The 15,824-nt window shown below is 37.8% G+C and overlaps 1 protein-coding gene across 5 annotated transcripts in view; it reads right to left on the reverse strand.

Moving 5' to 3' along the window:
• LRRIQ1 (leucine rich repeats and IQ motif containing 1) overlaps positions 1–15,824 on the reverse strand; it is a 131,070-nt gene that overhangs the window by 37,542 nt on the left and 77,704 nt on the right. For all 5 annotated transcript variants that reach the window (XR_006104252.1, XM_042470285.1, XM_042470286.1 and 2 more), the window contains exons 23-24: positions 14,930–15,015; positions 3,390–3,491 (exon numbers count right to left, since the gene is read on the reverse strand). Coding sequence is in view for 4 of the 5 variants with exons in the window: in XM_042470285.1 (XP_042326219.1) it covers positions 3,390–3,491; positions 14,930–15,015 (188 nt within the window). In the remaining variant the exon portion in view is untranslated. The remainder of the gene's footprint in view (positions 1–3,389; positions 3,492–14,929; positions 15,016–15,824) is intronic.

Genomic DNA, 15,824 nt, shown 5'->3' on the forward strand with positions numbered 1-15,824 from the left:
CTCTTAGGACCCATGCATCATTTAAACAGCATACCTCCAAAGAGACCAAATCAGCTTTATTTTGGCAGTCTGTAACAGGCCAATGATGAATATAATAGGTCAAAGATCTGATGGGCCTTAGCTAGGAAGAGAAACTTTTCGGATTTATCTTTTATTAGTTGGTTGTTGTTAACTGCCCTTGAGTCAACCACAACTCATGGTGACCCTGAGATGAGACCTGCAATATCCCTGTCCTCTACCTGCTCTGCAAACTCAGGCCTGTGGCCTTTCGATTGAGTCTAGCCATCTGTGTGTGTTTCCTCCGTCTCTTTCTGCTGGCCATCTAACTTTTCTAGCATTATTGTCTTTTCTAATGATTCATACTTTCTCACATGTGGCCATTGAAATACAATGGGATTCCCCAAATAGGTAAATGGTGATAACAAGCAACTGTTAAAGGAGAGGACTTAAGGAAGTCAAAATCGACAACACAGGATGAACACAGTAATTCAACAAGATGATAAGATGTTGTTTTGTTGACAAGCAATATAGGTCAGTGTTAACCATACACTTAAAAAATAATAATTTGTCACTGTAGAAACTTTAAGCTGAGTTGACTATGAGTATCAGTTCATTGTCAGACCTTGTGGAATTTAAAATTGGTTGTCATACACATGCCATATATTATCCTGTATAGCTGTATTTTTCTTCCAATTTCAATTGCTTAAATTTAGTGGAGAAAAAGACTACAATCTACTATTCCTTTTTTGTAAAAGGACAAAACTGGGATTGATTCAACAACTAATTACTAACTTTTTAAAAAAGATTATCATCATCATCATCATCATCATCATCATCATCATCATCATCATATATTATTTATATCCTCCTTCTACTGGTATAGGGACTTAAGGCAGCAAATGATTACTATGCTATGTTGAAGTATCTCATCAATAATTTTAGAAGTTTATGATATCTCTGCAAAATTAAACAGGAGATATTTTGTAGCAAACAAAATAAGTGGAATTGTATGAAAAATAGGAGTATATAATTGATTCACACGATGTGGTATAGTGGTTTGTATGATGACTAGTACTCAAGAAACCAGCATTCAAACCTCCACTTGGCCACTGAAACACCTTGTCCAATTGACATTTTCTAAGATGAGCCCCCCTGATGAAATCTTGCAAGAAAATCTGCATGATAGGTTTTCCTAGGATTGTCTATTAAGTTTGGAAATGATTTAAAGGGACACACCAATAACACAGCAGCAATGTGACTAGCATAACACTTGTCTTCAGTAAAAAACAAAAAACAAAATTATCAACAAAAACCCATCCTATATTGCATGCACTCTGAACAATTTTTAAAGGGCTGAATGAGCTATTTATATAGAACACAACTTTCAACTGTACCTAGAAAAATAGTGGATGTCATATAACAAAAATGAAAAATATTTTTCTGTCCTCTTTCTTTTTAAAATTAAAAAAGATTTTCTAAACAATTAGAGAATCAAGTCTGATCCTCAAAAAGCATGTAAAGACAATGCATTTAACTTATACCATGCTTGCTTAATATGAACAGTTTTTAAGATGGATAAACCACATAAAATGTGCCAAAAATGAGTGAAAAAATGTTCACCAGAAAAAAGATATTAAAATTTTTTATCACATAGAATATTATGTTCATATTGCAGCATTAACTTCTATTCTAATTTTATAAATTCACAATCTTAATTTGCTTATGAACCATGTGGAATTTACTCTCCTGCATTTTTTGTGTTTGTCCTACTATTACAAGAAAAATAGGTATGAAAATATACCACCATATCGTGCTTTTTGAAGATTCTCTGATAAGATGTGTGTAAATTTTATGGCCACAGTTAAGACCCTTTACATTTACCTGCTTAAATTAAAGAATACTTAGACAAACATATGCCACTATATAGATAAAGTCATTTTATTTTATTCTGTTAAGTACAAACATGAACATACACAAACCTGAACCCATACAAAAACAGGATAATAATACAAACATGTGGAAATTATCATGATTATTTATCATTAAGTCTGAGAAGACTATAGTTTTTTGTGGGTTTTTTTGGGGGGGGGGATATGTGGCCATGTTCTAGAAGAGTTTATTCCGATGTTCGCCAGCATCGGTGGCTGGCATCATTGATGCCAGCCACAGATGCTTGCGAACATCAGGAATAAACTCTTCTAGAACATAGCCACATAGCCAGAAAAACCCACAAAAAACTGTGGATGCCAGCCATGAAAGCCTTCACATCTGAGAAGACTTTTAGGCAATAATGTTTCTATTATTACATTGAAAACTTATTTGACCTGAAAGGAAATAGTGTAGCATTTATGGAAGGCAAATATATACAAACCATATTTAAACTCTGTCGAGATTAATCGGCTTGGCAGCCTATCTTTGTTCTCTTATTGTACTTTGATTTATCATCCTGCAAATTTTGAACTACTGAAAATCAAAAGAGGCCTAGAACTTGATGTCAGTTCAGGGTAGTTATTTTGAGACATTTTAAATTTCAGTTTAACATTAATTTACTTGCATCCATTCAAAGGTCTTTTCACAGTACAATACATGCACAATTTTATTTCTTCCATCTACATTATTATGTAAGTTACTAGAAGCAGACTATTTGAACCCTGAAAATCCTGAAATACAAACAGTATGTAAGATGAAAATACCTTTAACCAAACTAGTTAGTCACGTATGATTATCAATATAGCATTATAAAGTCTTGCATATATGGCTGCCAGATATCATTTTGCACATACTGTATCTTTTATACCTTTTCTAGCTTGTGCCAGAATTAATTTTAACATGGATAATTCTTTATCAGTCAAAATGTCAAAAAGCAGTCAAGAAACTTCAATGTCTTATTCCTTTTTTAACTACCTCAATACAGTCCAGTTTAACAAAAACTAAAAAACAAAACAAAAAAACCCTTCTAATTGTTTCTCTTCATAGGGCATCCCCTTTCAAAACTAGCAACCCTTTTAACAGATAACATATGTGTGCTTTCTTGCTATTGATGTTAAATTCCACCCTCACAATTCCCAACTTTCAAGAAGTAAGGGAAATATATCTTGAATTAAGATATAACTTTGGTAGGTTTTCAGAGACACTGGAGTTTAAAAGTTCCACCTGAGTGCTGAGAGTGAGCAAGCAGAGAAGAGAGAGAGAGAGAGAGAGAGAGAGAATGAGAATGAATATGAATGAATCTATCACTAGCAGATTTGGATCATCTGGATTAAAGTTTTTGTGTGACTATTAACCCAAAGCAAAGTAGTTTAAGGAAACTGATCCACACATCAGAGATCTGCAGAGTTTTGGAAGATCAGAACAAAAAGATAAGCATAAAATAAAACTCCTGTGCATACCTTCAAAGTAACCAGTTTTTGTAGTCTGTGCCTTCTTTGGTGGTTTCACAGGGGGATGTTTATTTTCATTGTTTTTGAACAACGCCAGGCGCACAGCTGGGTCTAGACGACAAGAACAAGTTAAAATCAAAAGGTCAGATCTTGCTCATTCATTCCCTAAAAGAAGCATTCGCCTTTTAGCCATTTATTAAAAGAAACAGAATATCTTCTGTAGGTTTTACATTAGGAAGGAAAAATATACTGTTTCCAACATGAAAGAGTTAAAAGGGGTTTTTTATTTAAAAAAAGCACTTTGATTTATGTGATGTATTTCAAACAATTATTCCGTAGTTCAATTATTCTATGAACTAGTTAGCAGCATAAAGCAAAATGCCCATTACAATCTGTATATTTGATTTAACATTTGAGTCTTTTACTTGGCAACTGCATTTCTTATGGAGAAAAGAAGAGGCAGACTATAAATGCTGTAACTGAACCAACAGATAAGGAATATAGAGGATGTTGAAAAAAAGGTATATTTCAAAACTGAACATTGAAGGTATTAAAGCTTGCTTTTGCCCTAACATGCTGGAATTAAAGCTAATGAAGAATTCTAAGGGATTAAATCCTTTTAAAATAATATATGCTGTACAAAGCAGATTATTTGCTCAGTCAAGCAAAGCACAAAAACAAGCAGGGCATCATTCTACATTGGGGTTTTCCCCCCTATATAAAAGGATGACAATCAATATCCCCTTGGAAAAAGAACAACTCCATTTCACGAAGTACCTGGGCTGTGAGACATACTGAATGTATGTCAGTGCTATAAGCTCCTTGTGTCATCTATAAAGAAAGGTGATCAGTGATACCAAACAAATCAGCATCAACTATATGTCTGAAAATGGGACATCCTCAAATGGCAGCACTGTACATATAGTTGACTTAGGGGTTTCACATATGGGTGAAAAGGCATGTGTTCCCCCTGGCCTGGCATCGTCCTGTCCAGACAATGCAGGCCAATACTGCTGGGCCAAGATCATGCAGGCTGGACACAGATCTGGCCCAATCACAGCCCCAAATGCCCTTAATCTGGCCTTAAAAGACTGGCTGTTTGCAGCTGAGTTTCTCTGAAACTGCCTGTGACATCAGAAGGAGATATTTGGCCATGTGGATGTAGCCAAGCACCCTGTTTCCTCCCTTACGGGCTGCAGTTGGACCTCCAAAGAGGATGTGATGGCAGTGGCAGAAAAGGGGCAAGTGATGGTGATGGCAGTGACTCCATCGTGTGGCAGGAGGCATTTGAACACCTATCTGTTTTCTCACTGGCCAAGGGACTGACCTGGCTATAAACCATGGGTAGGATACCAGGGGGTTGGCTATGATATCCTGCCTATCTGTTTAGGCCCTTAGCTTACTGTTATACAGCAAATCACTGGTATGTCTTCATGTAAGCTTATTAAGGCCCCTTTGCACATACAAAACCAGTGGCACAAAAATAGTTTCCTCATGGCTCAGTCCCACATATTTGTAAGTAAATATACAGGCGGTGCCAACTGTACCAGGTCTTTCTTACTTCATTAGTCCTCCCTGCCAACAACCCTGGTATTTAGATTAATTGAAATCAGTATAAATACCATAAATAAATAAAATAAAGTAGATTGACCTATGATATATCTACATCTCTCTTGCTGTTGCTTAGTTCTTAGTTTCATACTGCCCCGATAAGTGTGTTAAAGGTAAAATCATTTTGCTCCTGCATAGCATTAGGGTTATAAAGCCCCAACCTTAGTCAGTAGTTGAACTCATCCCATCTCTCTTCCAACAGTGAAGGGAAGCTGGGAGAGAAAGGCTCTATCAGCTTTTCATTGGCATTGGGTGTCTCTGACTTTGTTACCTAAGCAGCAGCTGTAATACTAGCCACATGATGTTTTTAGCTGAAAAGGTTGGCAGAGGAAGGGTGGGAGTCTTTGCTGTTGGCATTTGCCTTCAATTAATAGGGGACTACCTATCAACTGCAGTTTTTTTTGAGATTACATACATGTTTTATTTTATTTTGTGCTGGAAATAGAAAGATAACCAACCATATTTTACATAGACTATAATATTGAATAAGTTATTTATGCTACTGAGATCTATAGAACAGGTTTTTTTGGGGGGAGGGGTTAAATGTTGAAGATTGCCAAGTAAAGTTCGTCGAATGCTCTTGGGGCAGAGTGGACTATGAATCCTTAAAAAGAAATCACAGTAATGCTGTATCAATAACATTCATGAACATATTATTCAATAAAATAATGTCAATCTTTTGACCTCATTAGTGAATAATTTGTCTGTCTATTCATTGCAAAAGTGTCTGATGTGCATTCTATACTTGTTAAGAAACATCAAAACTTGGTAACCCAAATAATCAGGAAAGGTTATAAAGTTTGGGATTTTTCACTTTTTAAAAAGAGTTACGGGTAACATAACAGAGTTGTATAAAATTACCATGATGTGGAAAAAGCAATGGAAGATTCAGTATAGATCAAAAGAACACAGTTAAGCTTTGGAATTTGCCACTACAAGATGTGACGATGGCCAACAACTTAGATGGCTTTACAGTTATGGAGGATAATACCACCAATAGCTCAGTTGATGGGCTGATAGAGTAGTCTGTGTGTGCTGGTCTTTCTGGGATGTTGACAGAGCTGCTCTACCAGCTGAGAGAATATAAGTGGGAAACAAAATGTCTGTGCTGTACGTTTGCCTTAGTTTCCACAAGATAGCAAACGTAGAAAAGAGTTTAGGATTGCTTTACTGTAGTCCTTGGGATTTAGAAATAAAAATCAAATCATGTCTACTTAAAAATGAGAAAGTAAACTGAAGCATACATTTCCTATCTGCCAATTGTAGGTGTTTAAAACCAAAGAGACATGTTATGGACAGCTGTTTAATTAGAGTTTGGCATTCTTTATACTTGAAAATATTTTGACATTTTGCCAGTTCTCTTTGGCTGCAAAATGTTCTAGTATCATGCTCACACTTTTTTTATTATCTCCTATTAGGGCAAAGTACTTGGTGTGGACACAGCAGATGAATAAATCACAGCACAGATTTGGTATGGTTAAACTGTGGCCACAACTGCTTGAACAAACATTCATGACTGTAATGGATTAAAGCAGAACAGCCCTCTGAGCCATTACCTGACAGCACTGGTCTAGCAAGTACTCAGACAGTGGTTGTCTACAGCACGTACATGTCTGCAGCACATATGGAAAGCTAACCTGAACCCTTCTTTTTGATAAAGGCAACAGGATTTGGGCACTTGCCAAAATCTAATTTCCTCTCATGCAAACTTTCAGACCCTGTCAAAAACCAACTTGATAAAACCATGCAGCCATACAAATAATCTGGGTCACCCTTTTCCCACTTTGAGATCAGGCTTACAGTTAGTTTACTTGTATGGTCTGAACAATATTCTACTGTACCATGAAGGAACGTCTGCTTTGAAATGAAGAGGTTTTCCATGACATACTAGCCAAAGAAAAAGCTTATAGATGCCAAGCAAGCAATGAGAAATTATTCAAAAGTAATATGGTTGGATTCAGTCCAAATTCTAGCCTGATCTTTAAAATGGCTAGAACCTCCTAGTCTCTTCACACCCAACATTCTAGCTCTTTCTCAGCTTGTACCATGGATGGGTAACACCACTTCTGTTACCCTTGAGCCCACCCTCAAATAGAGGAACAACATTAATTTTATGCCTTCAAGTACCCAATAGCAGCCCAAGGCTGCCAAATGTGGCAGAATAGCCAATAGCAGCTCTCAGAGACTTGGGGATTCTATTGGCCATTTCTGGAGAGAAATATGGGTAGAGAAAAGAGGATGGGAATATAGCGATTCTTGAGAGAGAATCTGAGAGAGCTGGGTATCAAAACCACCCTGTAGGCAGAAGCTTCTATGATCAGTGGACATTATGAATGGCTTCAGAAACCCTCACCATTCTGTTCTTAAGCATGTAAGCAGAGCTTGGGTAGATCACATCAAAGGTGATCTATCACCATGACCAAACATACGATTCTAGAAAGCCACTAAGCAAGACGTGAGCATAACAGACATTTCCTGCTGTTGTTTCTCTTCTCTCTAATTGTGCTATCCTGAGAGTTGCCACTACACTTATAGTACACGTTGTCAAAAACATCAGTCAAGGTCTTAGTTGCCTGTGGCTCTGAACATTAGCAGATAATTATGAAAGGGAGGCACAGGGGAAGTCAATATGATGTTTGGTACAGAGCAACAGAGTGGTTCCATTTCTTCACCATTCCCATTACTTTAATTATGCTCCATCCATCGTGATCACGATTCCCACCCTTTTGGTATATGGACTATTTGTTATATGACAAGTTATACAAAAATACAGCAGTTATATTAAAATCAACATAACTATCATAAGTGGCAACATTAAAACTAATACAAAAATAGAAACCAGATTTTCGACAACTTCCTCCAAACTCCTATGCAAAGTAAAATAGGCAGTTATTCACTATCTAAAAGGGAAGTCAGGTAAAGCCCTCTAGATGTGACTATCAACTAGGTCCTTTTTCTGTAACTGTGCACTGTACCACAGAGAAGAAAAATGTAACATACCGTATCTACTCGACTATAAGTCGACTCATCTATAAGTCAAGGACAGATTTTGGGGCCCAAATTATGGATTTTGATATGACTCATGGATAAGTCAAAGGTAAAATTTAGGGGCATGCAACAAAGGACCTAAAGGATGAAGTAAAAGGAAAACAATGATTTACAAAAGAATATACAAAATTCAAGGCATAACAATTGGTGCTCACCCTAATGGCTGGCTGGATGAGAGAGTGGGGGGCGGTCAGTGCTTCCAGGACAGATTGTACTCTTGCCCCTTATCAGGGGATGGTTCCTTTTTTCATAAGTGTTAAAGTACAGCACTTACATTGACCCGTGGATGTTGACTCTGTTTTTTGAGGTCAATTTTTTTGACTAAAAAAGACTTATACATGAGTATATAGAGTAGATTTCTACATAAAGAAACTGCATACATTGTATTGTATACCACCAAAATTACTGTGACCTGTGTCTAGCTTTCTGTGTATGCATTCCTTAGAATATAGAATCATAGAATTGGAAGAGACTGCAAGGGCCATCCAGTCCAACCCCCTGCCATGCAGGAAATCTAAATCAAAGCATCCCCGACAGATGGTCATCCAGCCTCTGTTTAAAGACCCCTAAGGAAGGAGACTCCACTACACTCCATGTTCCACGATCAAATAGCCCTTACTGTCAGGAAGTTCCTCCTAATGTTGAGGTGGAATCTCTTTTCCTGTAGCTTGCATCCATTGCTCTGAGTCCTAGTCTCTGGAGCAGGAGAAAACAAGCTTGGTACCTCCTCAATATGACATCCCTTCAAGTATTTAAATAGGGCTAACATATCACCCCTTAACATTCTCTTCTTCAGGCTAAACATCCCCAGCTCCGTAAGTCATTCCTCATAGGACATGGTTTCCAGACCCTTCACCATTTTGGTCACCCTCCTTTGGACCCACTCCAGTTTCTCAACATCCTTTGTAAATTGTGGTGCCTGGAACTAGACACAATATTCCAGGTGGGGCCTGACCAGAGCAGAATAGAGTGGCACTCTTACTTCTCTTGATCTAGACACTATACTTCTATTGATGCAGCTTAAAATCACATTGGCCTTGTTAGCTGCTGCATCACACTGTTGACTCATGTTCAATTTTTGGTCTATTTGGACTCCTAGATCCTTTTCACATGTAGTCTCGTTCAGCCAGGTGTCACCCATCCTATATTTCTTCATTTCATTTTTCTGCCCTAGGTGCAGTACCTTACATTTCTTCATGTTGAAATTCATTTTGTTAGCTTTGGCCCAGCTTTCTAATCTATTAAGGTCATTCTGAATTTTGATTCTGTCCTCAGGGGTATTAGCTACTCCTCCTAATTTGGTGTTATCTGCAAATTTGATAAGTATACCTCTAATTCTGTCATCCAAGACATTGATAAAGATGTTGAACAGCACTGGGCCCAGGACAGAACCCTGTGGGACCTCACTGGTCACTTCTCTCCAGGATGAAAAGGAGTAATTGTTGAGCACCCTTTGGGTTTGGCCGGTCAACCAATTACAAATCCATGTAACAGTTATGTTACATTCCTTGAGGACTAGCTACCAAGTAGGAAGTCCTGGGATATGAACATGTAAACTAGATCCATTTGTGCTCTCAACAGTTGATAGCAAACATACAGAATTTATGTCGTTTCCTATACACAAATGATCATCTGTGCTGGGAAATGCTTTTGTGTAATGTGGCTCAGCTACAGGGATCTAGTCCTGAGAAATTTATTGGTGCTAAAATCTAAGGAAAATTAATGGGGCTGGATTTCAGTACATACTATGTATAGGTCAACCTCACATATATGTTGAGGGCAGGTTTTGGGACCAAAATGATTGATTTTGATATGACCTATGGATAAATTGAGGATAAAACATAGGGGCATGTAACAAAGGATATACAGAACAAAACAAATTAAAACAATGCCAAAGAATTTACACATTCTGGCAGGCACAGCTGTTTATGCTCACTCTAAAGACTGGATGGATGAGGAGGATACTATGGTAGATGACGGCTGTGCAACGTATGGGGGAAATGACCAGGCTTGAGCAGGACTAAGAAAATGCACACATGCCAAAAAGAATGTAAAGGCAAAGCAAAGAAAATGGCAATTACGTTATCAGTGATTATAGCGTTTAACCTCAGTGTGATAATTTTGCCTGCTTTTAACCCAGAAAAGCTAACAAATAAACACAAATATCTTACTTAAATTGTTCAAAGCCTGATTTCTCATTGATGGGATAACATTATTGGAATCCTCTTCTCTGAACAGAGTGACAAAGGACACTCTGAGTCCTTTCTGGCAGAACCTAAAAGAAGCACTTACTCCCTCTACTTTCTTAGAGATCCATTGAGGGGAAGTGCCAAAAAGCTGCTGCCACCATTTTCCTACCCAGGCAGTAAAAAAGGGCAGATGTGGCACTGTGAAGGAGAGAACAGACAGTGTTGGTGCTTCTTTTACGTTCTTCTGGAATGGACTAAGCTAGTAGTCCCCAAACTATTTTGGGCTACCACCCCTTTTCCTCTTTGGTGACAACCCGAGCATCCTTCCATATCTCTTGATATTATGCCTTTTTTTCTACTACAAATTCAAAACAACCAGTCTTGGTTGCTGCTCCCTTTGCCACCTGGTTACTCTGGGAGCAGCAACTGAGCAACTGGCTGTGTTCATGCTGGCCCTGTAACAAAGGCCAATGTGGGTAAGAGGCCCCTCTGCTGCTGTTCAGCCATCTGCTCAGTTGCTGCTCCCAAGGTGACCAAATGCAAAGGGAGACACTTCTTCTCAATGAGGAAAGACTCTCCATCCTTTGTTGGGATGGAGAGGGGTGCAGCCAGGACATAGGGGGTTTACAGAAGCCACATGCTCTGAACTTGAGACTGGCATGGATGAGGAAAGGGAGAGATTTTAGTTACAGGAGCCAGTCCAAGGCAAAGGACTTTCCCTAAGAATTGGCCCCAGATATTCCTCGCCCTCCTTCCCCAGAGCTGTACCTTCCCCACACAGCTTCATGTCCCCCCCCCATTGTTTCTTCGGCTATCTCTTCTCATCCTGTCTGATGAAAGAAGGCAGGAGCAACAGCGCAGCTCCAGCCTACCAGCCAAGTCCTGGCAAAGCTCATAAAGTTGAATCAGGGTCCCAAATTTGAAAGCTCTTTTTTGCCACTACTTCTTCCTCACTACTATGTACTCTTAACTTCTTGCTCCAGTCTGTCAGTCTGTCCCAAAATAACAATAACAATTGCTCATAACAACAGAAGCAATGCCCTGCAGCCAGGCCTCATGAGAATTTCCCAGCCATCACTACTAGTGAAAGACATAACTAGGAGATTAAGCTTGCATGGGGAGGTGAAGAGTAGGAGACACCACAACACAAGTGATCAGCAAGGCTGTGATATTAAGAGACCCTGAAAAGATGTTTCATACAACCCTCATCTTCATCATGGCCCTTAAGGCTGCTGATTTCCCTTGTCTTTCTTGTGGACCAATCTTTTGACTGAAGCCCCCCCCCCCCCGCCATCCCCTTTACCTGCTGCCATCCCCTTTCCTCTCAATGCCCCCTTGGATCTATCCATTGGCCTCTGGGAGGGTGAGACACACATTTTGGGAATCATTTGACTATGCTCTTGCCTTTCACCACTCTATACAGAGGAGGAGATGGTTCCTTTTTTTGATAAGAGGTAAGGTACGGTACTTACATTGATCCATGGATAAGTTGACCCAATGTTTTTGGGTCAATTTTTAAACTAAAATGTCTCAACTTATATACAAGTATATATGGTTGTTACCAATTCAAATCTATTTGATTTTAATGGGAAAAGCCTAAATGAACATATCAAAAAGTAATAAGTAACCTGTAGCATTCCAGATGTTGGACTATGGCTTCCATTGTCCTATACCAGTGGCCATGCTAGATAAGCCTGATGGGAGTTGGAGTCCCACAGTATCTTCAGGGCCAATGGGTTCCAATTCCTGGACTAAAAATAATGATGAGGATGAGAAAGTTTGATTTTTAAATCAAACAAAAAAAACCTATACTAATTCCAATAATTTCTTTATGGGTGTGTTTAAGATGTACTATATTTTAGTCACTTTCAGTAGCCAGGAATTTGGGGAGCATGCATATGTCTCCACCAGTATGGCAAAGTTTTTTTAAATAAAAAAATCAGTAATGTATAAAATAGTACTCTTAAATGTTCAAAGCATTTTATCTCACATTGTCCCAGTAATCTATCCAAACACCCCCTCATGACCAATATTGTTATTATCATAAGATGGTTGAGATTCCCAGTTTCTTGAAATTAGGGCTGAATTGAAATTTGAACCAGTGACTTGCAGCTCACAGCAGACATTCTTAACTATAAGAATTCTCTGATTATATACTGATTGTATTCTCATCCCGTTATGAAATTAGCACAGAAGAGAAATGTGAAAACACAGAAGAAAAGGTAGACCCAATCTTTTTAAAATTAGAGCATCCAGAAGTCCTTTACAGAAATAAAAACAGAATAGCTGACTTTGATATATTTTAAGAAATAATTGTCTAGTATTGGATTAATCACTAGTAACATAAAACAGTCCACATATGGATAAAAGATGATAAACTCCAATGAGTCTCATTAATTGCAAATGATATATGGGCCACCAACTTGTACACATGTGAAAGATTCAGCTGGATGCCAGATATATCCTCTTCTCAAAACAGTGTGATAGAACAGGGTGGGAGGCCATGAGAATCACTGAACTTGTATGCACTCCTTTGGGGTACCCTCTATTTTCTTTTTGTTTGTCACATTGACAAGATTTTAAATTGCATTTTTAAAAGGCACACATGATTTAGCCACAATAAATGTGTGGTGCATTTTAAATCTCACATCACTCCTCCCACAAAACCCAATTAAACCTCTCCTCTTGAACTAATTACTGTATATAGAAGACATAATGCATTAATAGTAAAGTACAAAAAGGGTCAAAAAGTGCACTATTGTCCTTCCAGTACTTAAGTTTCAAATAATATGCAAAATATCAAACTGGTGGCAGGTTGAATCCAGACTTAATTAATCTTAGAGTACCCACATTAAAATCAGGGGCAGTTGATTCCAAGGTATATGTGATAAGCATGAATACATCTGGCTCTAACTCATTGTAAATACCTGACATTAGAAGTTTATGTTATGGACACATTAACCTTTTCCAATTTAAAAATGGTAACAACCAGAAATAATGCTCTTATATATCTTCATTTTACACTAAAACTATAATGCCTAGATTAGAACAAATAGTCAATATATTTCTTCAGATTCCTTCATATAAATTAGGCTGCATCTGCACTGCAGAAATAATCTGGTTTGACCCCACTTTAGCTGCCATGGCTATGGAATTCTGGGAATTGTAGTTTGGTGGGACACTAGAACTTTGCTTTGCTCTGGTGCCACAGCCAAGTACAATTCCCAGAATTCCATAGCATGTGCCATGGCAATTAAAGTGGGGTCAAACCAGATTATTTCTGGCTGCAGCCTCCTTCTACATTATTAGTGAAACACCCTTTCCTAAATCTATAGAAAACATATGGCTTGTACATATGAAGGTCTTAGGCATCTTTTTGGTTGAAAGGCAGTGCATAAATAAGGGAACATGATTCTCTGGCACAGAACTATTCTATTCATCTCTTCTAGTAACACCGGTCTGCAGAAATATCAGATTTGTAATATATTTTAAATATCTAAGCATAAGTATTGATAAACCTTGATGACTTCTCCATGGCCATGAAACAACAAAACATCAATATTTATTTTATTTATCTTACATGGCATTTCTTAAATCAGGACAGCATATACATACCATTAACAAAATAGCTGTTTCTATGACAAAGATATATTCTGAGCAGATTTTGTTTTCCAGCAAGCAATTTTTGCTAGCATGCCAACATATTAAACACCACACTTCCTAAGAGGTATTCTAAGAAAAGCCTATGACTGGACTAAAAGAATATTTTATTTGCACTGTCTGCACTTTGGAAAGCCTGCCTTTATAAAAAATAATTAATTATTAAATAAATAAATACATTTTTAAAATTAAGAAAAATGTTTTAGGAAAATACATTTGCTTTGCATTGAAATTATGCAATCGAAAAGTTAATCCAACAGTACACAGCCACTGGCCACCTAATTAAAATAGTAACAACTGACTGCAGTGATGTATGTGGGGCTCCCTGTGTCACTGTATATAGAGATCTCTCAGAGCAACTTTGTGGACTGTGGAAGCTTTGTGATTTTTCCTTTTTTAGCTCTGTCTACATTTCTAATAGCAGCATAATCACAGATCCCATAATTTCATTTATTTATTTCACACATAGCCCACTTTTTTTCAGGACTGACTGAGAACAATTTAAAAGGCACAAAGAGGGAGGAGAAAAGAATTGCAGACCTCAAATTAAAAGAATTAAAATCCCCTTCTTCAACAACCTGTAAGTTGTCAAAATGTGCCTGCTGGTGAAAGAAGGACAACATGGAGCCCTGGTGGTGCAGTGGTTAAATGCCTGTACTGCAGTCATTCACTCAAAACCACAAGGTTGTGAGTTCAAGACCAGCAAAAGGGCCCAAGCTCGACTCAGGCTTGCATCCTTCCGAGGTCGCTAAAATGAGTACCCAGACTGTTGGGGGCAAATTAGCTTACTTGCTAATTAGCTTACTGGCTGTTCACCACTATGATCTTTGGAATAGCGGTATATAAATAAAAAAAATTATTATTAAATTAACATGTAGCCAGAATGATTAATATTGATCAACTAATGATGTGTCAATTATTTTATGAGAACTAAAGGAGAGGAGGCTTTATTTTTTGGGGGGAAAAACATAAATGTCAAGATACTGTGTCAGTTTTTGAGATTAATTTATAGCACATAATTTAACAGTACTATTTGCTCACCAGTTTTTTTAGTATTAGTTTTCTTTGCTTTCATTTTATGAGCTCTTCTCAGCATTAGCTGTGCAGTAGAAATATCTTTAAAACCCCTAAAAAAAAGAAGAGGTTTAAGTTAGTGAGTATGTGTTAAAAAAGCAACTTATGCCCACAGGACCTTTTTGTACACCTAAAGTCTTCTATTCACATATGTAAAAGCTGTTGATTTCTCTTCCAGTTATACCATTATGCCACACTGGAAATTGCTCTGGTGAGTGTTTTGTTTTTGGAGGTGACTTAGTTTCCTTGCAAACGAAAGGACAAGTGAAAAGATGAGGCTTGAAAACCTCAGATGCCAATGAAGAACCCACGTGTAACTCTTTGGAATGTATATACATGTTTGGCTACAACACTATAGATTAAGTACTGTATATATAGTGAACCTTTCCCATCTGTGGGGTTTTCGGTTCCATGTTTACCACAGATGTAAAAAGCCATAGATGGTCATGCCTGATATTATTCAATGGTGGCAACATGGATGTGACAGCTTGTCCACATTCACAAACTACCCTTGAATAATATGGGAAATGTTGATCTGTAGGTGGACAAATCTGCAGATCATCAGCTCACTGATGCTGAGGGTTCACTCTATGCAGATGCTATGTCATAGGCCACAATCCTTGATAATGTTCAACTGATATTTTCAAACTCAAATTAAGAAAGGTGTACTGTATTTCAAAAATATGCATACAGATCAATGAATCTCAAATGACTTATTACTACTGTAGCAACTGTCCTTTTGCCTTCACTATGAAGTTATGTTTAGTTATGTTGTTGCAGTCTCAGAAAACATACCATAATGCTTTCTCTAACACACTACAAGGATATCACACAGTATTACAGGGAACAGCACAAATATAGG

The sequence above is a fragment of the Sceloporus undulatus genome, chromosome 5, assembly GCF_019175285.1.
Source record: "Sceloporus undulatus isolate JIND9_A2432 ecotype Alabama chromosome 5, SceUnd_v1.1, whole genome shotgun sequence".
Taxonomy (NCBI): Eukaryota; Metazoa; Chordata; class Lepidosauria; order Squamata; family Phrynosomatidae; genus Sceloporus; species Sceloporus undulatus.